This window comes from Meriones unguiculatus, chromosome 15 (assembly GCF_030254825.1).
Source record: "Meriones unguiculatus strain TT.TT164.6M chromosome 15, Bangor_MerUng_6.1, whole genome shotgun sequence".
Classification (NCBI taxonomy): Eukaryota; Metazoa; Chordata; class Mammalia; order Rodentia; family Muridae; genus Meriones; species Meriones unguiculatus.
Window position 1 is genome coordinate 56,865,586 of NC_083362.1, and position 19,805 is coordinate 56,885,390.

At 38.8% G+C, this 19,805-nt stretch overlaps 1 protein-coding gene and 1 pseudogene across 8 annotated transcripts in view; one reads left to right on the top strand and one right to left on the bottom strand.

Moving 5' to 3' along the window:
• Positions 1 to 11,196: 11,196 nt before the first annotated feature.
• The window catches only part of Spag16 (sperm associated antigen 16), a 910,901-nt gene continuing 902,292 nt past the window's right edge, over positions 11,197 to 19,805 (top strand). For 2 of the 8 annotated variants that reach the window (XM_060368579.1, XM_060368578.1), the window contains exon 1: positions 11,205 to 11,539. In XM_060368579.1, coding sequence (XP_060224562.1) covers positions 11,419 to 11,539 — 121 coding nt within the window. In that variant the 5' untranslated portion in view covers positions 11,205 to 11,418. Of the gene's footprint in view, positions 11,540 to 19,805 lie in introns of all 8 variants that reach the window. The other 6 variants (XM_060368580.1, XM_060368581.1, XM_060368577.1 and 3 more) reach the window with 6 other exon arrangements.
• LOC110564739 (small ribosomal subunit protein eS25-like) lies at positions 16,373 to 16,939 on the bottom strand (annotated as a pseudogene).

Consider the following 19,805-nt stretch of genomic DNA (forward strand, 5'->3'; position numbering starts at 1 on the left):
ATACAATGTTTAGAACTTTACTATCAGAAAGTTAAATGGGAATTTCTTGTGGTTTCAGGAATTCTAAACTGTTATTAATCTGTAGTCTTGTAACTCAGATTTCTGATATAATGTCCTTCTCTCCTCTTCTTGTTTTTATACTGTTCATCCTGTCAACTTATGACTATGTTAATAGAAGAGCAATTCTTACTTGAATAGAATTTCAAATTATATTATCAACTGGATTTTAAGCACTTTGACACAGGGACCAAGGGTTGTCTGTCCTTGAAATGCCATCCCCTTTACATTATGAGTGTGGAGCACTGAGTATTCAACATAGAAGACTTTAGTAAATATGTTCTGAACTAAGCACTGTAACAGGGACATAGGAATTAGGATTTCCTTAAGAAATTCTATGCTGGGAGAATAGGACATCTACCCAGAGCCTTGACTTCAGAATAAAGACTATCTTTCTTAGATTTTACTGTTCTTTCTTTCTTCTTATTTTTTATTTTTTTAATTTTTGGCCTTTTGAAACAGGGTTTCTCTCTGTAGCCCTGGCTGTCCTGGATGTGTGTGCTGTAGACCAGGCTGGCCTGGAACTCACAGAGAGCCACATGCTTATGCCTCCTTGACTGCTGGGATTACAGGTGTGCACCACCACACCTGGATAGATTTTTTTTTATCTGTACCCCTGAAGTTGTAATATTTAAGATTTAAAATATGTAACTATTTAAAATATGTAAATATGTAAGATTTAAAAGATTAAAAACTTTTTTCTCTTCTGTTTTGTGGAAAATAAGTTACTTGTACCCTGATTTTTTTTTTTCTTAATATGAGCGAATGTTTACACTAGAGATGGGCTTTGGTTCAGGTACACTGGTAATATACTACTATATTTTGACCCTTTTTCCTTCTCTCAAAAACTAAGTTTTGGGTGCTGGAGAAATGGCTCAGAGGATAAGAGCACTGATTGCTCTTCCCAAAGGTCCTGAGTTCAATTCCCAGCAACCACATGGTGGCTCACACCCATCTAAAAATGAAATCTGGTTCCCTCTTCTGGCGTGCAGGTGTACATGCTAACACACATTGCATAAGTAATAAATAAATCTTTAAAAAAAGAAAAAAAAACTAAGTTTCAGTAATGTGATTGAAGATGTGATAAATATATATCCAACAGACCCTGAAGAGTCCATCAGATAAACACAGTCATTAAAATAGTAGGACATAAAATTAGCACACAAAAAATCAGTAGCCTCACTATATACAAATGAAAAAAACATACAGAGAAAGAAATATAAATACGATGTAATTTACAATAACCTAGAGAAAAAAACACACCAGGAATAAATCTAACCATGTAAATGAAAAACCTATACAATGAAAACTTGAAGACATAAATAAATAAATAAATAAAAATAAATAAACAAACCATTGAAAAAGATACCAGAAGATGGAAAGACTTCACTTCCATGGATTGATAAGATTAAGATAGTGAAAATTGTCATCCTACCCTAAGACCCTAACAATTTAACACATTCCTTATTAAAATTTCAAAACAATTCTTTACATAAATTGAAAAAAAAATCGTAAACTTCATATAGAAACTTAAAATACCCAGGATAGCCAAAACAATTTTGAACAATGGAAAAACTGCTGGAGTTATCACCGACAGAGATTCCAAATTATAATACAAGGCTATAAGAATAAAACCAGCATAGTATTAGCATTAAAAAGAAACACACTGACAAATGAAATTAAATTGAGGACTCACATATAAATACAAACGTCTGTTTTGTTTGGCAAAGACCATAAAGCACATTGGAAAAAACAAAGCATATTCAATAAATGATGATGGTCAAACTAGATAACTACATACAGAAGAATCAAACTTGATCCTATTTCTAACCATGCACAAAGATCAACTATACATGGATGAGGAACTTCCCCAAAGACCTGATGGAGAAGAAAGTAGGGAATATACTTGAACCTATTGGCACATGAAAAGACTTTATGAAGGGACCCCAATAGTATAGGTATTACGACCAGCAATTGATAAGTGGGTTCTCACAAAACCAAAATTTTCTGTCCTCACAGCAAAGGGCATCATAATTCAAGTGAGGAAGAATCCCCCCAAAATAGAAAAATAAATAAATAAATCTTACCATTTACACCTAGAATGTACATGGAACTAAATATCTAGACATAAACAAAACAAACCACCAAATTAAAAACGGGGTATGAAACTAAACAGAAAATTCTAATGGTTGAGAAAACTTTAAGGAAATGTTACAGTAGTGGCTCAGTATAGAGCCATTAGTGTAAACTAAAACTACTTTGAAACTTTTTTCTTCCTCCATCCAGAAAGATTAACACGAAGAGAGACAAATGATGACAAAGCTGGTGTGGATATAGGGGAGGGGGATGGATATTAGTGGCTGGTGAACGTAGGCTCGTTCAGCAGCTATGACCATCAGTATAGAGGTTCCTCAGAAAGCAGCAAAGACTAAGCTTCCAAGAGACATTATGTTCAACTTACCCATCCACAGTGGTTTATGCTCTCTTTACAAGAGCCAGAAGGACAAACATCCTATCTTTCCTCTCATTTGTACATATCATCAGCTTTTAATCTTCAGATGTGTGTGTTTCACTGGGAAGTTAGTAAGTTCAGAAAATTAAAAAAGGGGTCATAGGGGCCTTTCAAAGGAGGAGTGATACAAAACAGTGGTATAAAAGGTTGAAGAAGAATAATGGAATAAGCATGGTTAAATTGGCATAGGGGATGTGGGGGCCGGGTAGAAGTTATACAGGGAGCGATAACACTAAAGGCCTTTCAGAAAGTCATGTATAAACCTGCCATAACCTAACGACATATCCTTATTTCCACTGTAGAAACTTCCTAAAACTGATGTATAAAATGGAATTACCCTATGCTGGAGTGACAATGCCCCCACCAGATACCACAAGCTAATAATATAAAAGGGTCAGTGCCAACAGTGGGCCCCTTCTGTTTAAGTCAATGGTTCATGATGTTTCATAGAGCCTCACATTATTGCCAGTGCTATTGGTTATCCACTGAAACGTGACAGTAAGACCCTATTGTTGAACACATCACATACTCAAATGGCAGCATGTGGAGATGTCAAGTCACTACCAACCTGGAAACCTCGTCCCCACCGGCTAGCTTTCATACTATTGAAGGTGATATACATGCTACCAGAAGATAAACGCAATCATAAGTCTTACCCAGCTATGAACACGGTGAGCTATGATGATTAACATAATGAAGCATGCCCTCTGATGGAACAGTAGCATGGACATCATGGGACTCAGTCAACCAGTTTCTCATTGCATTTAAGTCCTGCTCCGTAAGGTGAGACTCATACATGGCACCATTTTTTTTGGGGGGGACAGAATTCTGTAGCTAGATAGGTCATAGACTCTAGAGGATAGTCTACTATTATCATTCTCTACTAGCTCAGTGGTTCTCAACCTTCCCACGCTGCGACCCTTCAATACAGTTCCTCATGTTGTGGTGACCTCCAAGCACATTATTGTCATTGCTATGTCACAACTATACTAAATTATAATGTAAATGTCTATGTTTCCTTACTGTTCTAGGTGACCTCTGTGAAAGGGTCACTCAATCTGGAAAGGGGTTGCGAACTACAGGTTGAGGAGTGCTGCACTAGATGATCATAGTGTTAAATTGTCCTCTAACGACATATCCTTATTTCCACAGTTGGTGCATCTCCCAACCCTTATCAGAGATTCGTTTTTGTGCAGTAGACGGTGATTAGCACAAAGACCCACAACTTGGCAAAGTGCAAAGAAAAAGAAAAATTGCAAAATACGCAGCCATAAATGGAACAAAAATTTCACAACACCTAGGTGCTGAACGAATACACCAGTTTTCCTGTCACAATGAGACAGTTGCATATATGAACTTACAGTGATTGTGGCAGCATGCATAAGACCTGTGCAAACTCAAGCTAGACCAAATCCCAACAGAGAAAGAGGAGATGGCTATGAAGTCCCATCCCTGCAAGGGGGGGTGGTGCTGATTGTTGATAGTTGCTGGAAGAGGGAGAGTCAGTTTTCTTTAAACGGAGTGATGAGTCAACATCACTAGTGACAGAACACACATCCAAGAGTGTATAGCCAACACAAATTTGCCTTGATGGGTGTAAAAACTAAAATAAAAAAGAGAGCACTAAGTTGCACGGGTGGGGAAGAGGGAGAGTGAGTCTGGAGAAAGAAGGGAGAGCAATGTGATCAAAACATATGGAAAATCTCAAAGAACTAATAAAAAATAGAATGAACGGAAAGAAGGTAAAAAACACGAGAACAGATAAGAGCTGTGTAGCAGGAAAAAGATAATATGACATGAGCAATTGGATTTTTCATTTAGTAAACCCTTATCTGAATGGATTATAGTTCTTTGTTATTTATTTGCGAATTTATAGTGTAATAAGAGGAAACAGTCACCATAGCTATATTGGTTAGAAATGAGTTACATTTATTGAAGATGCTATCTTTTTTCCATTGTTTGGGTTTGGCATCTGTGAAAAATCATGTGTCCATAAGCGTGTGGGTTTATTTCTGAGTCTTCTATTTGATTCCATTGATCCACCATTCTGTTTCTATGCCAGTACCATGAAGTTTTTATGACTGTTGCTCTATAGTACAGCTTGAGATAAGGGATGGGGATACCTCCAGAATATCTTTTTGTAGAGGACTGTTTTAGTGATTCTGGGTTTCTTGTTCTTCCATATGAAGTTGAGAATTTTTCTTTCAAGGTCTATAAAGAATTGTTTTGGTAATTTGATGGGACTTGCATTGAACCTGTAGATTGCTTTTGGTTAAGATGGGCATTTTTACTGTTAATCCTGTCAAGCCATGAGCATGGCAGATCTTTTTATCTTCTGATGTCTTCTTCTATTTGTTTCTTCAGAGACTGAAAGTTTTTTTTTGTTTGTTTGTTTTTGTTTTTTTCATATAAGTCTTTGACTTGCTTGGTTAGAGTTACACCAAGGTACTTTATGTCCCTTGTGGCTATTGTGAAGGGTGTTGTTTCCCTAATTTCTTTCTCAGCCCATTTGTCTTTTGTATACAGGAGGGCTACTCTAATTTTTTTTTTAGTTGATTTTGTATCCAGCCACTTGGCTGAAGGTGCTTATTAGCTGTAGGTGTTCCCTGGTAGAAATTTTGGGGTCACTCAGGTATTAAAAAAATGAGTTACAACAGAAAAATTAAATAGGATTTAATTTTCAGAGGACACTTACTTAAATTCAGTCACCGTTAAATAAGTCAAGTGAAATTAGGTACTAGGGTACCTCACAGGACAGAATAAATGATTTTAATCAAGGAGTCATCACAATAACTGAAAACTACATGCAAACTAAGTGAGTTGGTCCCTGTTCAGTCTTTTAAGAGGGACATGGGAAATTATTTTCATAGTATTTTGGCTGCTTGAAATAGAAATATTTCAGAGTATAAACATAAAATTTGATTGAAAAACATGAAATAAGATTGAACACATGGATAGGCCTACTATGTTTTTAAATAGTCATATTATCAGCAGTCGATTCATCAAAAATGAATATGTGGTGTCAGCCAGAATCCTAAGTGGGTGGAGAGAAGCCAAATGAAATAAGGTTAATGTTTATTACCTGAAAAAAAAATCTAGAAAAATATTCAAAAGGAACAAGAAAAATAAATTGACTTTCCATATAACAGAATATAAAAATTGTCAAAAGTCTTTGAACACAAATTAATGTGATATTTGTATAGAAGTTGGTAAGCCGATTGGAGAAATGTTTAAATATAATGTAAGCAAATCTCAGTTTAAATAAAAAATTGGTGTACTGATGTTTTTAAATGATAAAGTAAAATTGTTTTAAAAATATTTCTGGTATCATTGACTAACTACTTGGGAAAAATGATATCTACTTTATCTTTTACACAAAACTAAAAACAGGTGGATTAAATAAAGTTCTAAAATGAAAAATAAAAACCAAGAAATTTGCAAGAATATTGAGGAAGATATTTATATGACCTGAAGTTTGAAAGATATTTTAAGACCCTAAGTTCTGAAGATGTAAGAAAAATATAGACATAACTGACTGAAACTTTCCATTGCAAAAATATATCCAAGTCAACTGCAAGAACATTTTAAACAAATGTTTGTAATATAGTTGATAGATGTATGTTTATGATAAGCTTATAAATTTTGTAAACACGAAAATAAAAGGATAAAATAATTTTAAGTAATATAAATTTAAATAGCAATAAGCATAAAGGTGACAACAATTACTTCACCATTTTTATGGAAAAATTAATTACAAAGTATACCAAAGAAATTTATTAAAATGAAAATTGCATATACATGGATTTAATTGCAGTAGTGCCCATGGTTACATTACATGGGGAAGGTTAGAGACAGTTTCTTATGTATATATCAGAGAATAAACCAGCTACTATGAGCATAGTTTTTAAATTCAAATTGGCTGAAACTATTTCACATAACGCATTTTCTTTGCATCAAAAAAAAAAAAGAAAAAAGTGAAAAGTTAAACATGTCACCCAACTTTGTAAAACAGATATTCTTTTTTTTATGTATAGGTTTCTATGAAGTACAAAAGCTCTGAGATTTTCTTCTCTTTGCAAGAAAACTTAGCTTGTTTCGCTTCCAAAGATAGAGAAGATGCGAGTCTCAGGGACCAGAATGTAAGACCTGAATTACCTAGAAGGTGGCAAACAGCTGGAACATATTTGTGACAGCCTCCTCAGTGCTACCAGGTGATGTGGAAGGTCACATGACATCACTCAAAGGCCTGCATTTATTGGATAGAAACCAAGGGGAGGTCTTTTTGGAGCAAGTAGGAAACATTCCAGGATGCAGAAAAGGAACTGCTCCTTTTCCTCCAGAGAGCAAAGACATCCCGGTTCTGTCACCACGAGGTGACCTCTTCGACCCCTCTCTTGGTTACTGTTCTGTCACTGTGATAAAACGCCATGACCGGGAGGAGCTTATGGCAGAGTTTCTCTAGGCTTACCATTCCACCTACCAGGCCATGCTTACTTATCACATAGGTGGTTAGAGAAACTGCATACAAGGTAAGTCTTACCATCTGGCTCATTCTACACGTTTCTGAAAGGACACAGAAGGACCAAGTGTGCTGTGTATGAACATGAAGAAAAATAGGGAAGAACATGTTTAAAAGAAATAAGACTGTATTTGATAAACACAAAGATTATCATATTATGTCATATGTGTGTATCTGCATTTATTTACAGTGATATATCTATATATATCATCTATTTACAGTGGTATCTTCATGTAAAGTGGAAGCTACAAATCCCCCAATATTTCAATACTGTTTTTTGTAGGACTCGCTATGTGTGACCCATAATTAAAAATTGCTCAGTTCCATCCATAGTCATGAACCTACCTCCAACTGACATCAGGAAAAATTTAATTCCCACGAATGTAGTCTCTCCGAGTATATTAACCACACTTAAGGGTAGGCGCCACGCCCAGCAGTTGATGGCCAACACCAAAGGAACTCGGCATTTGTGTAGACTTCCTGTCTCATATTGTTTTTATATTTCTCTGTTTATTTATTTATTTATTTATTTATTTATTGTCTTACTGAACTTTTACTCATATTTATGGTTCCCAATTTTGTGTTTTATGGATTTAGGCTGTTTTCTTTTTTCCTTTCATTTATTTCTTTATTTAATAATTTACAGCATGAACTCAGATATTTATTTTTGACTTGGTCTTGTATTCCAACACTGTTTTGTTAACTCTAACAGTTGGTCTAACTTTGCCCATTACGGCTCCTTCAATGGATGGCTTCATCCTTTTGATGTGGTCCTATTATTGAGATTATTATTTTTCTCTTTTTAGCAGGAGAAACTTATTTTTACTTTCTGGTACTATAAACTTTTTTCAGAATCCTTTTGTACCTTCCCGGGCAAGGCCTAGTATGATCTCTTTTTTTCCATGAAACCCTCATTTCTTTTAATGTGAAAGCACTAGAAACCAAGAGTTATATTGGAAATCAGAGGTTTTTCCTGTAGCCAAAAGAAATAAGACATTCTTTTGAGTTAAGCTTGTGTCACTTGTTTCTCACTTCAGAGAACAAGTTGACACTGTTTGAATTACATGGTGAAGGAATATGGGAAAAATGGGTTTTCAAATGGATGCTAGTGCAAAAAGAAAAAAAAAATGTAGTGTATGGTTGAAAAAAAACTGATAATTTTAGCACAATTGCTACTATTTCTATGAATTCAGAGATTCTAAGCCTGACTACCACGTACTGAAAGAAAATTAAAAAAAGCTCCTTGGATAAAAAGGTGCAACAAGAAACGGCTTGGTCTGTATTGGTAGCAAATGAATGCTACCCTCTTTGAAAACTGAATTGTACTTTGGAACACATTTGCATGCATTTTCTGCTTTGAAACTATACACGTGCAGAGTGCATTCACTGTCAGATTGCTTTCTGGTTTTGCTTTTAAAAATAATTTCACTTTTGCATAAAAGGTACATTTAGCCTGAGAGGAGATCACATTTGTTGTCCTTTGTAATTGTTGCTTCATTTTGACTAGTCTCCACTGTTTTCTTTGTTTACCTCTTACAGGAGCACACTTGAAGCAAAAAGCAGTTTCCTGCTCATTCATCAAAATGCTAAGGCACTTGGCTTCTTCTTCTTCTTTTTAAATACTCACTTCAAGAAAATATGTAAAATATAACAAAAATTTAAACATCCTTAAGATATAAATCAAATGACAATTGTGATCTAAAAGGTTTGTGTGTGTGTCCTCTTTATTTTTCAATTTTTTAAAAATTAGACTTATATGTCATGTGTGTAAGTTCTAGCCCTTATGCATATGTAGAAGTCAGAAGACAATTTGAATAAATCAGTTTTCTCCTTCTACTTATGGGAGTGTTTTGACAGTAAGATTTCCCCACCACCTTTACATTAAAGCAGAATCTAAAGACTAGCAATCCCAGAACATAGCAAAGCAGCTTTCAAATGCATTTTTTAAAAAGACCTAGCACTTCTAAGAGAGTAGCAGTCATTACAACTTTCCTTCTTTTTCTAAAATCTAAAAGCTCATTGTTTTTTTCATGTTAAGTATTTTTTTTAAAAATCAACTTGTTCTTTAAACATTGTTTATCCACTGTAGAGATCAAAGGGCTTACACAATTAAAGGCTAAAATTTCTTTTAGTTTGAATTTTCAAAACAATGATCAGGTCTTTATAGAACATACTTTCAGTTGTAACTGGCAACACATCTTGGGTGAATTTAAAATTTGAAATCTATTACATGATGTAAATGAATTAGTAATTCAATTACTACCTTGGGTATTTGGGAGTTTGACATAATGGACCCACGTTTTTACTTTTCGGGGGTTTAAAATACCTCTTTTTTTTACTTCTAGATATTTTGACAAGCAACTCTGACTTTACCTTATGCAGTTAGTACTGGCTGTACTCTGTATTTCATGATTCTGTTAAACCATTTATGTTCAAGCGCTGACTATTTCTAAAAGAATTATGCTTTACCAAATAACAGCTCCTATACATTAAGCTCTTTAAATAATCATTTTGAGCTTATCACATGATATTTTAAACACATTTATTTAGATTACTTGTAGAAAATATTTGATATACTGGAAATGATTATAAGAACTCTACATATTTAACTTTTCCCCCATTTACTCTTTGTATCTAGATAGATTTTTATAAGTTTTTATAAGAGACCAGGAAGTGGTAGTTTAAAGAGCTTAATGTAACTAAGACAATGAGAAACAACTTGAATATAAACCTGTCTATAGAAGACAGCAGAGACTTTGTAGCAATAAATAAATAAATAGATAGATACATAAACATTAGAAGCTCTGAGGGACTGTTCTCCATGGGTTCATGTTTCTGCTTGTCCTAGGCATCAGTAGTGCATGGCCCTGATGACTCCTCACCCAAGTCACCTTTCAGGGTTCACTTTACAATTAACCACCTTGATAAATGAGGCCATGCTTCCTTCCAAAACGAACAGCAGATTCCCTACAAGTCAGTGGGTCCCCTCGTTCCAGAATGTCTCTTCTTTATTTTTGATTTCTTGCATTTAATAAGCACTTAGAATGTTTGATGTGAGAAAATGACGGAGACCCTTGAACTGTTTAAAATATCATTGTGACCTTTATTCTAAAACTTAAAACCAAGACAAAACAAGTTTAATAGAAACAGCTCATCTTTCTTATCCCTGTAGGCTCTGTATAGGTTTCTAATGCTCTGTTGGTTCGTAGCTAATAGAAACACTTGAGGTAGCTGAGATTATGGTAAGTTTAAAATTAAGGAGACAGTTACTGGTGTGCCTGTGGAGAGGAAGTGATGGAAACAGACCCAGTTTTGCTTCTGGCTTCTAACACTCAGGTTCTCAATCACCACCTAGGAAGGTACCAGTTTTTCTTTATTTTTTATTTATTTTGAATGTAGAAGAAAAGAAGGATCTGAAAGATACATACATTATATAAACCCGAAGAAGGTCCTATAGCATCAATAAGGCACATGATTGGACACACTAGTTAATTCTCTTTCTCCCCTCACCACTCTCCCCTTCTCCACTCTTGTCTTCTTTGTTGCATTCCCCCTTTTTATTTCCCCCCTTTCTTCCTGGCCACCTTCCCTCAGAGGAAGCACATTAGCTCTTAACTACATTTCCTAGCCCAAATATCACCTATTTAGACTTTATGATAAGGCCACAGGTAGCTCATAATTTTTTATGGACGTGCGTATACTTCAGCAAAAATCAATGGTATAATTTGATGCGGCTGGGACTATTCCAAGCCTGTGTGTATGAAGCCACGGTCAAAACAGATGTCTACATAAACGAATTAAAAGGTTGCTAGAAAGGTTGTGATACAGGTGAGCACTCTCGTCCTTCATTGCCAAGGGTCTGAGGAGCATTTGGCAGATCCTCAGCTGGCCAAGAACTTTCCCCCTTTCTCTCTATAGACAGAGGCAATAATCCTCCCCTTTCTTAGGTCTGCCCTACCTCAGAAACATCTGGGATTCTCTACACCTCTAAAAATTGAGGATCCACGTTTGGCTTGTGAGAAACAAGAGAAAAGGAAAGCAATGAAATGAGAGAGAATGGCGTCAAAGCAAAACAAAGCAAAACAAGCAACAACAACAACATCCAGATGAAAGCAAAACCTCCAAGCAAGTAGCCTGTGTGAAAGTAACCTCATCTCCTGGCTAGTAGCCCCTAGTCTGCTCTACAAGCCGCATGGGGCGTCTGGGGTAACCAGGCAACGCGTTGCCGTAGTGACTGCGGACACGCAGGCCCGGCCTGAGGGCTCTGGGCCGGTCTCGGGTGAAGGGTCGCGGGGTATCGCGAGAGTTGCCAGGCCGGCCGGTTGCAGGCATGGCTGCTCAGCGTGGGGTGCCGCCGATGCGGATGCTGGAGGAGGCGCTGGGCATCAGTTTGACATCCTCGGGCGACACGCCGGAGCCGGTGGCCGCAGACGGTGCCTACTACCTGGAGCGTATCCTTCTGGCGGACGCCGGGCCGTCCGGTGACCGACGGGGCGGCGCAGGGGCTTCCGGTGGGGGCGCCCGTGGACCCCACGTGGTGCAGGGTCTCTGGGGCTTCTCGGAGGAGCCCCTGCTGGCCCAGCCGTTCACTGGAGTCATTTGAGGAGTGTCTGTCCGTCTGTGGTTGGGCACGAGCCCAGAACGGAAGCCTTCCAGGACCATGTCCGTCCTTCACACCCTGACCTGTAGGATTGAGGGCTGTGGTTGACAATCAGAGTGGCTCAAGGAGTTGGTTTAACTCTCCCGTCCAGACAACAACAAATCCTCAGAAAACCTTCGCTAGTAATGTCCATCAGGTGTTGAGACATTAAGGGAGATCTTTGTCTCCGGGCTTTAGACAGTGGAAGCCCAGACTGCACCCGTGGTCTTGCACCAGGTTGGGTCTGATGGTACACTCCTAAATCATTGGCCTCCACAGAGCTGGCTACCTTCTTTTGTAGTTTTGGTTTTGGCTATTTAGTGATAGCACTGATAAATATCTCCCCCTCCGCGCCCCCCCCCCCCCTTCCCCCGGCCATTGAGCTACTAAATGTTGGTGGAATGGGCTGAGAAATGCTTGGAAGAAAGCAACAGAGCATGATGAGCAGTTATGAACGGAGGTACCAGAAGTGAATAATTTTATGTGTATGATTAGGTTAACATTTTTGTAAGGCCTTAGACTACCCTTTGCTAGGTAGGTACACTAAGTATTCTGGATTAGTGTTTCAGTGTTTGTAACTAAGAGCCATGTAACCTTTTTGCTTCCAGTAAATAAAAGAAAGATGCCTATGTATAAAGATGTCAAAGACACTAAAAATCTCCCTTTATTTTTTGCATGGTTATAATCCTTTGTGTCTTAATTCAATATCTCAATGGATCAGTGATCCGTTTTGTGAGCTTTAGCAGGCTCAGTTATGCAGAAAATATGCAGTATACTGGATACAAGATGCTTTCTACAGGATTTAAGTCTTGAAATCAATTTGAATAAAATATGTGGGTGCCTTAGTGTCATAAATGAGTCTTTATAATCTGCTTCAGAATTTACCTTTTAAAGTTAAAAAAATAATTCAACTTATGTCTGAATTCATGTGTTTCAAATATAAAGTGTCCTTGCCAGTGAATTCCAGCAAAACACATCTGTAAAATTTTTGTTTTCATGGAAATGATTTCTCTAGACATAGCTTAATTAACACAAGACTGTTTGATAACATTTTGAAGCTACATTTATAAAGTAAATATAGGACTGTTATACAAGAAGAAGAAAATAAGACTTATGGAATTTTCCAGAAGAGCATTGAATTAAAACTACAATATATTTCAGTTTACATACCCATCTCTTTTTAAAATAAACATTTTTCATATAATATATTTTCATCATATTTCCCCAGCTTCTCCCAGATCCTGCCCATCTCCCTCTTCATTCCATTTTATGGTCCCTCTAAAACAAGAGCAATAAACAAAAATAAGATATGAAATTGACAAAAAGTAAAGACAGCAATGCCCCTCCCCCCAAAAAAACCCACAAAAATTGAAAGTCAAAACATAAGGCAGTGAATTGGAGATAGAGGACAAAAACAGGAGATAGAGGACAAGTGAGAAGCAGAAGGGAGCAAGGGAGACAGAGAGGAGTATTTGTCCTGGAGGGACAAAGGGCTGCCTCAGGATAGAGAAGAGACAGATACGGCCACTCATAGGAAAATGGCAGTTTATAAAGGTACAAGGGGAAAACCCCATGTTAGGATAAGGTGCTTACTTTTAATTGGCCATGTTAGTTAGGTAAGCCAAAGGGATGGACCTCGGTAGTCAGGAGGAGGAAGTGGCTGGCTTTAGGAATGTAGTCTAATGGTTTTTAGCAAGGGAGTGGGGAGGAAGGGCAAGGCCTGCTAGAGCCATGTTGGCCATGCTCAGGCAGGCTAGAGTTCCTTAAAAAACAACCAGGTAAAAGGCCAGTAAGACAGAAATCTCAAACAGAAATAAAATCAACATGTCCACAAAAGTACCTTTGAGTTCATTTTGTGTTTACAGCTACTCCAGGGCGTCCAGTCCAACCTGGGATGTAGAACATGATGTCAGTGCACAACTGGAGAAAACAGATTAGCCCTTTGCCAACTGGTATAAATGGCAGATGTCTTCCTAGGTAGTTGGGGGTGTGGCCCTGTGTCTACTTCCCCTCTCAGTGGTGGGACCCCACCTGACTTGCGCAGGGTTTGTGTGTGTTTGGCCACACCCTTTGTGAGTCCATGTGTTACACACCGATCTTACCCAAGTGCCCTAAGTCACGGTTGCAAATGTAAGCAAATCTAATTTCAGGATGTTATTACCAAATCCCTAAATTACCTAGTGTCTCTGCTTTTCTTCCATCTCTTCATGGTTGGCTAATTACCATTTCATGTCTCAACCAAAGGATAGCCAGGGGATAGCAAAGTCAAACATTTAACCAGTTGATTTTGTTATATTCAGTGTTCAGAGAAGAGGTTTAGTCATGGGAGAGGCTTTAACTCTTAGTCAAAATGAAGTTTCAGGATTAATTGCGAGTGCCAATTATCCTTGTATCCCTAGGCTCTCTTCATGTGAATAATTAGGAATTGACAGTATAATGTTATTTGACATTGTTTTGTAAGGCAATTATGATAGTTGCTGAAGTGAGACTTTCTTGGGCTTAAAGTCTATAGCCCTCAGGCTACTTCAGTGGCTAAATAGAAATTATAATATGCATAAGTGAATCAGAACTCCAGTGTCTCTTATCTTGCACATATATGTAATCACCTCTAATTTAGTGCGTTTGGCCCTAGATGGCGGTTGCAGTTTATGTCATACTTCTCGGTACTAGGTAATGACCTGCCAGGATTGAAAAAGGCTTTTGGAAGGGGTTCACTTGAATTCTCCAGGAAATCATCCTCTGCCCTTCTTAGACATCCAGACATATAAGAAACACACGTATAGACTAATGTGGCCAAAGCCAGCCACAAAGTCAGGACTTGTCATTAGTGTCGTTCATAGTTTCAATTATTGTACTAGATCATTTTATGTCAACTTGACGGAAGCTAAAGTCATCTGAGAGGAGGGAACCTCAATTAAGAAAATCCTCCCCGGAGATTGGGCTGTAGGCAAGCCTGTAGGGCAGTTTCTTGGGTAGTGATTGATGGGAGAGGACCCAGTCCGTTGTGGGTGGAATTACCTCTGGGCTGGTGGTCCTGACTTCTATAAGAAAGCAGGCTGAAAAAGTCATGAGGAGCAAGTCAGTAAGCAGCGCCCTCCATGGTCTCTGTGTCACTCCCTGCCTCCTGATTCCTGTCCTGTTTGAGTTTCTGTCCCGACTTCCTTCAATAATGAACAGTGCTGTGGAAGTATAAGCCAAAGAAGCCCTTTCCTCCTGAACTTGCTTTTTGTTCATGGTGCTTCATCACAGCAATAGAAACCCTAACTAGGACCATTGTCAACTTGTTATACATAGAAAGAGGGAACCTTAGTTCAAGAACTGTATGGATCAGTTTTCCTGTGGCCATGTCAACAGAGCAACTTCCTTCCTTCCTTCCTTCCTTCCTTCCTTCCTTCCTTCCTTCCTTCCTTCCTTCCTCCCTCCCTCCCTCCCTCCCTCTCTTTTTTCTTTCTCTTTGTCTTTCTTTATCTCTCTCTTCTTCCTTCCTTCCTTTCTTTTTCTTTTTTTTGAGACAGGGTTTCTCTTTATAGCTCTAGCTGTCCTGGAACTCACTCTGTAGACCAGACTGGCCTCAAACTCCACCTCCTGAGTCCTGAGTCCTGGCAGGACATTTTCTTGATTGCTAATTGATTCAGGTGGGCCCGTCCCAATGCGGGTGGTGCCATCCCTAGGCCTGTGGGGCTAGGCTGTATTAGGAAGGTGGCTGAGCAAGCCAGAGAAGCAACCCTTCAAGCAGTATTCCTCCATGGTTCATGCTCCTGCTTTCCTTTCCTGCCTTGGATTCCCATAGTTGAGTGTAAATAAAACCATTCCTCTAACCACAAGGTCAGTGCTTCATCCCATAACAGAGAAACAAAATGGGATGATGTGGAAAATGCTTCCGTTAATACAGGCCTTGGGTTTTTGTTATGGCCCAGGGAGGGTGTTCGAGAAAAAGATCTCAAGGCTGCAACAATCCTTCTTGGTACGTGTTGGTTGTTAGCAGTGGCTCTTCTCTTGTGAAGGGCTTCGTGTTGTAAGTGCTTCTGTGATTTCAACTTCTACAAGGTGAACTGGCAGCAGAAGTGACTTGGCTCTTATCTTTGCCATCACCACAGCATTTAAAAGTCTAAATGAATTCCTTGTGGAACCCATTGTTAGGGAAATACTTATAATTTTATAAAATATCCTGGGGCAAGTAGGTGTCTACCAGACTCAGAGAGAAAGTCTGGTGGTGGTTGCCAGTGATACTTTTAAAGTCATAGTTTGGAGAAGTTTTAGTTGCAGTAGTGACTGGGGCTTGCTGGTGAAGTTGGTTCCCAATTTCAGTTGTTAGATGTAGGCTGAGATGTGCTTGTGTTAAAGGAGCTGAAGGTTAATTGGTTTTTGTGTTACTTGTCAAAACTGAAGCCTTTTCCAAAAGAGGAAAATGGAATGCATCCTTTAGGGAAGGGGAGCATCGAGGGTTTATAGTCCTGTCTTCACTTCCTGGCTGCTGTTTAACTCTTCTGTTTTTCTGGGTATTACAACTGTGAGAATTTAGCATTGTAGGCTGTGCCTCCTTTAAGGTGTCCACTGTCCCAAAAGCAGTTTCTCATGGCTGAGTGCAGGTAAGGTAGGCTGTGCAGCATCTTTAGCCCTGGATACAGATCCAGTATCCACAAAATCAAAAGGTCCCAGCTGCAAAATCAAGGGTCCCAGAGTCACCCTGCACCAAGGCTGTTACATTAGACTGGTGTCCCATCTGACATGCCTGTTGTCTAGGAAGCGCCCTCACTGCAGGAGGAATTTTCACTATTAACTTTTTTTAAATTATTATTTAATAAAAGTTTTCTTTTTCCAAGTGCACAGCTGATTGAACCTGTTCGTGCATCTTCAGCAGCTGGAGCATTGACACCCTTTGTGTTTCTGGTGTAAATTACTTGGGCTCTGTGCTTTGAAACCAGCTTGAGAAGTCCTTTACTAAGTAGCTCCTGAAGGGCTGCCCTGGCCAAGGAGCCACGACTCTTCAGTCTCTCAGAGACCACAGCTGGAGCAATAAACTTAGAGTTGGGAACGTCTTTACATAATTTGTTGTATGTGGCTCTGTCAAACAGGACTAGATTGTTGAGCTTGTCCTGAACTTGACCTTTGGACCACTTCTTTTTGGCCTTGCCACCAGACTTATTTACTGGGTCTTTGTCTTTTTTGGCTGACTTCTGATATCCTTCTTCTTGTCATCCTTGGGGGGCATGGCAAAGCTCACAGAGTGGCTTAGCAGCCTCACTAAGATGTTAGGGAAAAAAAGCTCCACTGTTACCTTTAACTTAAATACAAATCCTATCTTTATTGCTTTATATTACTGTTTATTTTTAACATTTTGTTATTTTGTAAAATCAAAACCAAAAAACAAATGTTAATTGAGTAACTGAATAGAGGTAGCTAAGATAATGGATTTATAGGCATCTGTCCTTCCCTTCCTTTATTTCTTCCTTTCTTTAAAAGTTTCTCTAGATAATATATTTCTGAGTTCATAAAATGATGTATTCTGAAATTTTATATAACTATGAAATATATTTGTAAAATATTTAATTACTAATTCCTCAACTGATATATGTCCAATTGTCATCAGAAAATGTGTGTTTAGATACTAGAAGTTATCCTACATTTATTCACATAAGTAGAGTTGACAACTTGAATGTAGATTTTAGACAAACAGCCATGTTACGAAATCCAGAATGCTCAGTATTACTTGTATTAATGTCATGGGCTGTTCAGAAAGAACTGCTGTTTTGGACTGTGTTAACTTTAGTGATTCAAACTTGTATGGGTAAATGACTAGTTGAATGCAGTAAATCCAGGTGAATACTGAGCTGCTTTGTGGCTAATAAGCTCCCAAGTCGCTACACGTCTGAAGTTTATAACTGGAGTAGTAAACTTAGAGACAAATATCTTGACTTCTAGCCATTACATTTTCTGATGCCATTGGGCATGCTGGCACATGCCCACAGTCCAGCCCTCAGAGTGCCAAATAAAGGAGGAGGAGTGCTAGTTCTAGGCTAGGAGAAACTCTATAGCAAGGCTTTGTTTCAACAAAAATGCTCACATAGAAGAATTGTGTATAGATCTCCTGCCTTTGTGTCTCCTAGCTTACACATTGGAAAGACCCGTGTGCTGCCATGCACCATGAGAACCCTACAGTTTACATGCTGACTGACAGTTATTTCAGCTCTGAGCAGAAGATGTCTCATAGCTGCCTAGTACTAGAGTGGCCAGTAGCTTTCCATTCTTGCCAAGTCCGTTGAGTTACTGGTAGCTTCGTGAATATGGTGCTAATAATTCAGAGGACTCATGAAGACTTGTTGGTAAAGACTGCCAGAAGTAAACAGCAGTGAGAATGTGATAACAGGCATGTCAATTATTTGCCATCTCTTAGGTGTATTTCTCAGTTAACTTTGTTTAATCTGGTATTCCTAAGAGAGGGAAGATGACATCAATACTTGCTATTTATAGTACCTTTTCACTTTGGTAAATAAATGTTAATGAGGGAGTATCCAGGCTAGATTTTTTTTTTATTGCTTCTATGAGCATTTGGAAAAGAATACAAAGTGATTTCTGTCTGCAGTAGCACTGGAAAGCATAATTAGTGCTGTTTTGTTCTGGTTCTTTCTAAAGAAGCTGCTGGTGGCAGTCGCTACCTATGAGTGTCAGTGGAAGAATCTCGAATGTGAAGAAGTTTGTTTATTGCTTAAAGTCGCAGATTGTTCACTGATTTGTGCCTGTGGCTGATTTGCAGAAGAACACACTTGTGACCCACTCAGGCTGTCATCTCTTTCCAGCTAAATGTCCCTCTGACGCATCTGGTCTTGATGTGTATCTTCTGTGATAGTGTCAGTGCTCTATAACACTTTGAGTGTATGCAGTATAAACAGTGTCCTTTCTTCTACTGGACTCCATCATATCAGGGTCTAGGGCAGATTCTACTTTAGAGATTAGAATTTACTCCTCTGTGACAAAGTGTCAGGGAGTGTCGCATACTGTAAAACTCTCAAGTCCCTAAATTCTTTCACATGTTAATATGTGGCAGAGTGGGAGCTGCAGCCTTTGACTAGACACTCACTCTAGGGACAGAATCTAGCCTGTAAGTGGGAGGTGCTGTGGATGTAGGCAGGACAAGAGACAAGGACAAGGATGGCTGTAGAATGAGGCTTGGCAGAGGTATGTGCACACAGAGGCAGGAGCCAGAACTGAGGGCACCAAGCAGAAGAGGTGGAAGACAAGACTTGGAGCTGGAGTTCAACATTACCGTTTTTCTATTCTTTGAAGCAATAGTAGGCAGACAGTGGGTAGAGACCTTTGAACAGCTCAAAGACCATATGCTCACTTATTTTCCCCAGTGGAAAACAGCCCTGCCCGCAAACCATGGAGAGTTTAACTGTTGGGATGTTTCCTAGAACACAGGATCTCCTGAGAGATCAGGAAACAAGAAAGAAAGTTGTTCAGTGAAAGTGGAAACAGTGAAGAGTTAATTTCTTTCTTTCGTACGATGGTCCATGACTTGCCCCTTTGCACCCTTGCAAGACTGCCTGTTAGAGAAACGCTTTTCAAAACCTTTTCACACGTGATGCTCCACGAGATTCTTTTTCATTTCTGCTCTCAGGCTGTCCCAAGGGTCAGCGGGATCAGTGTCTGAACACAGTGCATTCTCTCTATGAGGTCCTTCAGGGCTTTGGAATGGAACACGTTAGTGTGCTGGGCAGGTTGTCTGTTTTCACTGGGTGGATCATGAGTTGACACCTGGCCTCAAGCCCGTCTTTAGCCCAGCAATGGAGAGGTCTGTGGTTAAGACCCTCAGCATGTATGGCACGGCCGTGTCTATTCTTACTTCTTTTTTCCTTTCTCCTCCACTTTCCACATTCACTGAGTTCTGCGTGCATGTTTGTAAGTTGCCACAGAATCATTTAGGATTAGCTTTGCATTTGGCCATGTGTTGCTAGCTATCCAGACAACAGATGCATACAAATACCCATGCCAAAGCTTTTCAAGAACACTGTAACACTGCATGTGAGATGAATTGTTCTGGGAAGCTTTTCTGTACACATCATGTTGTGGATACTTAA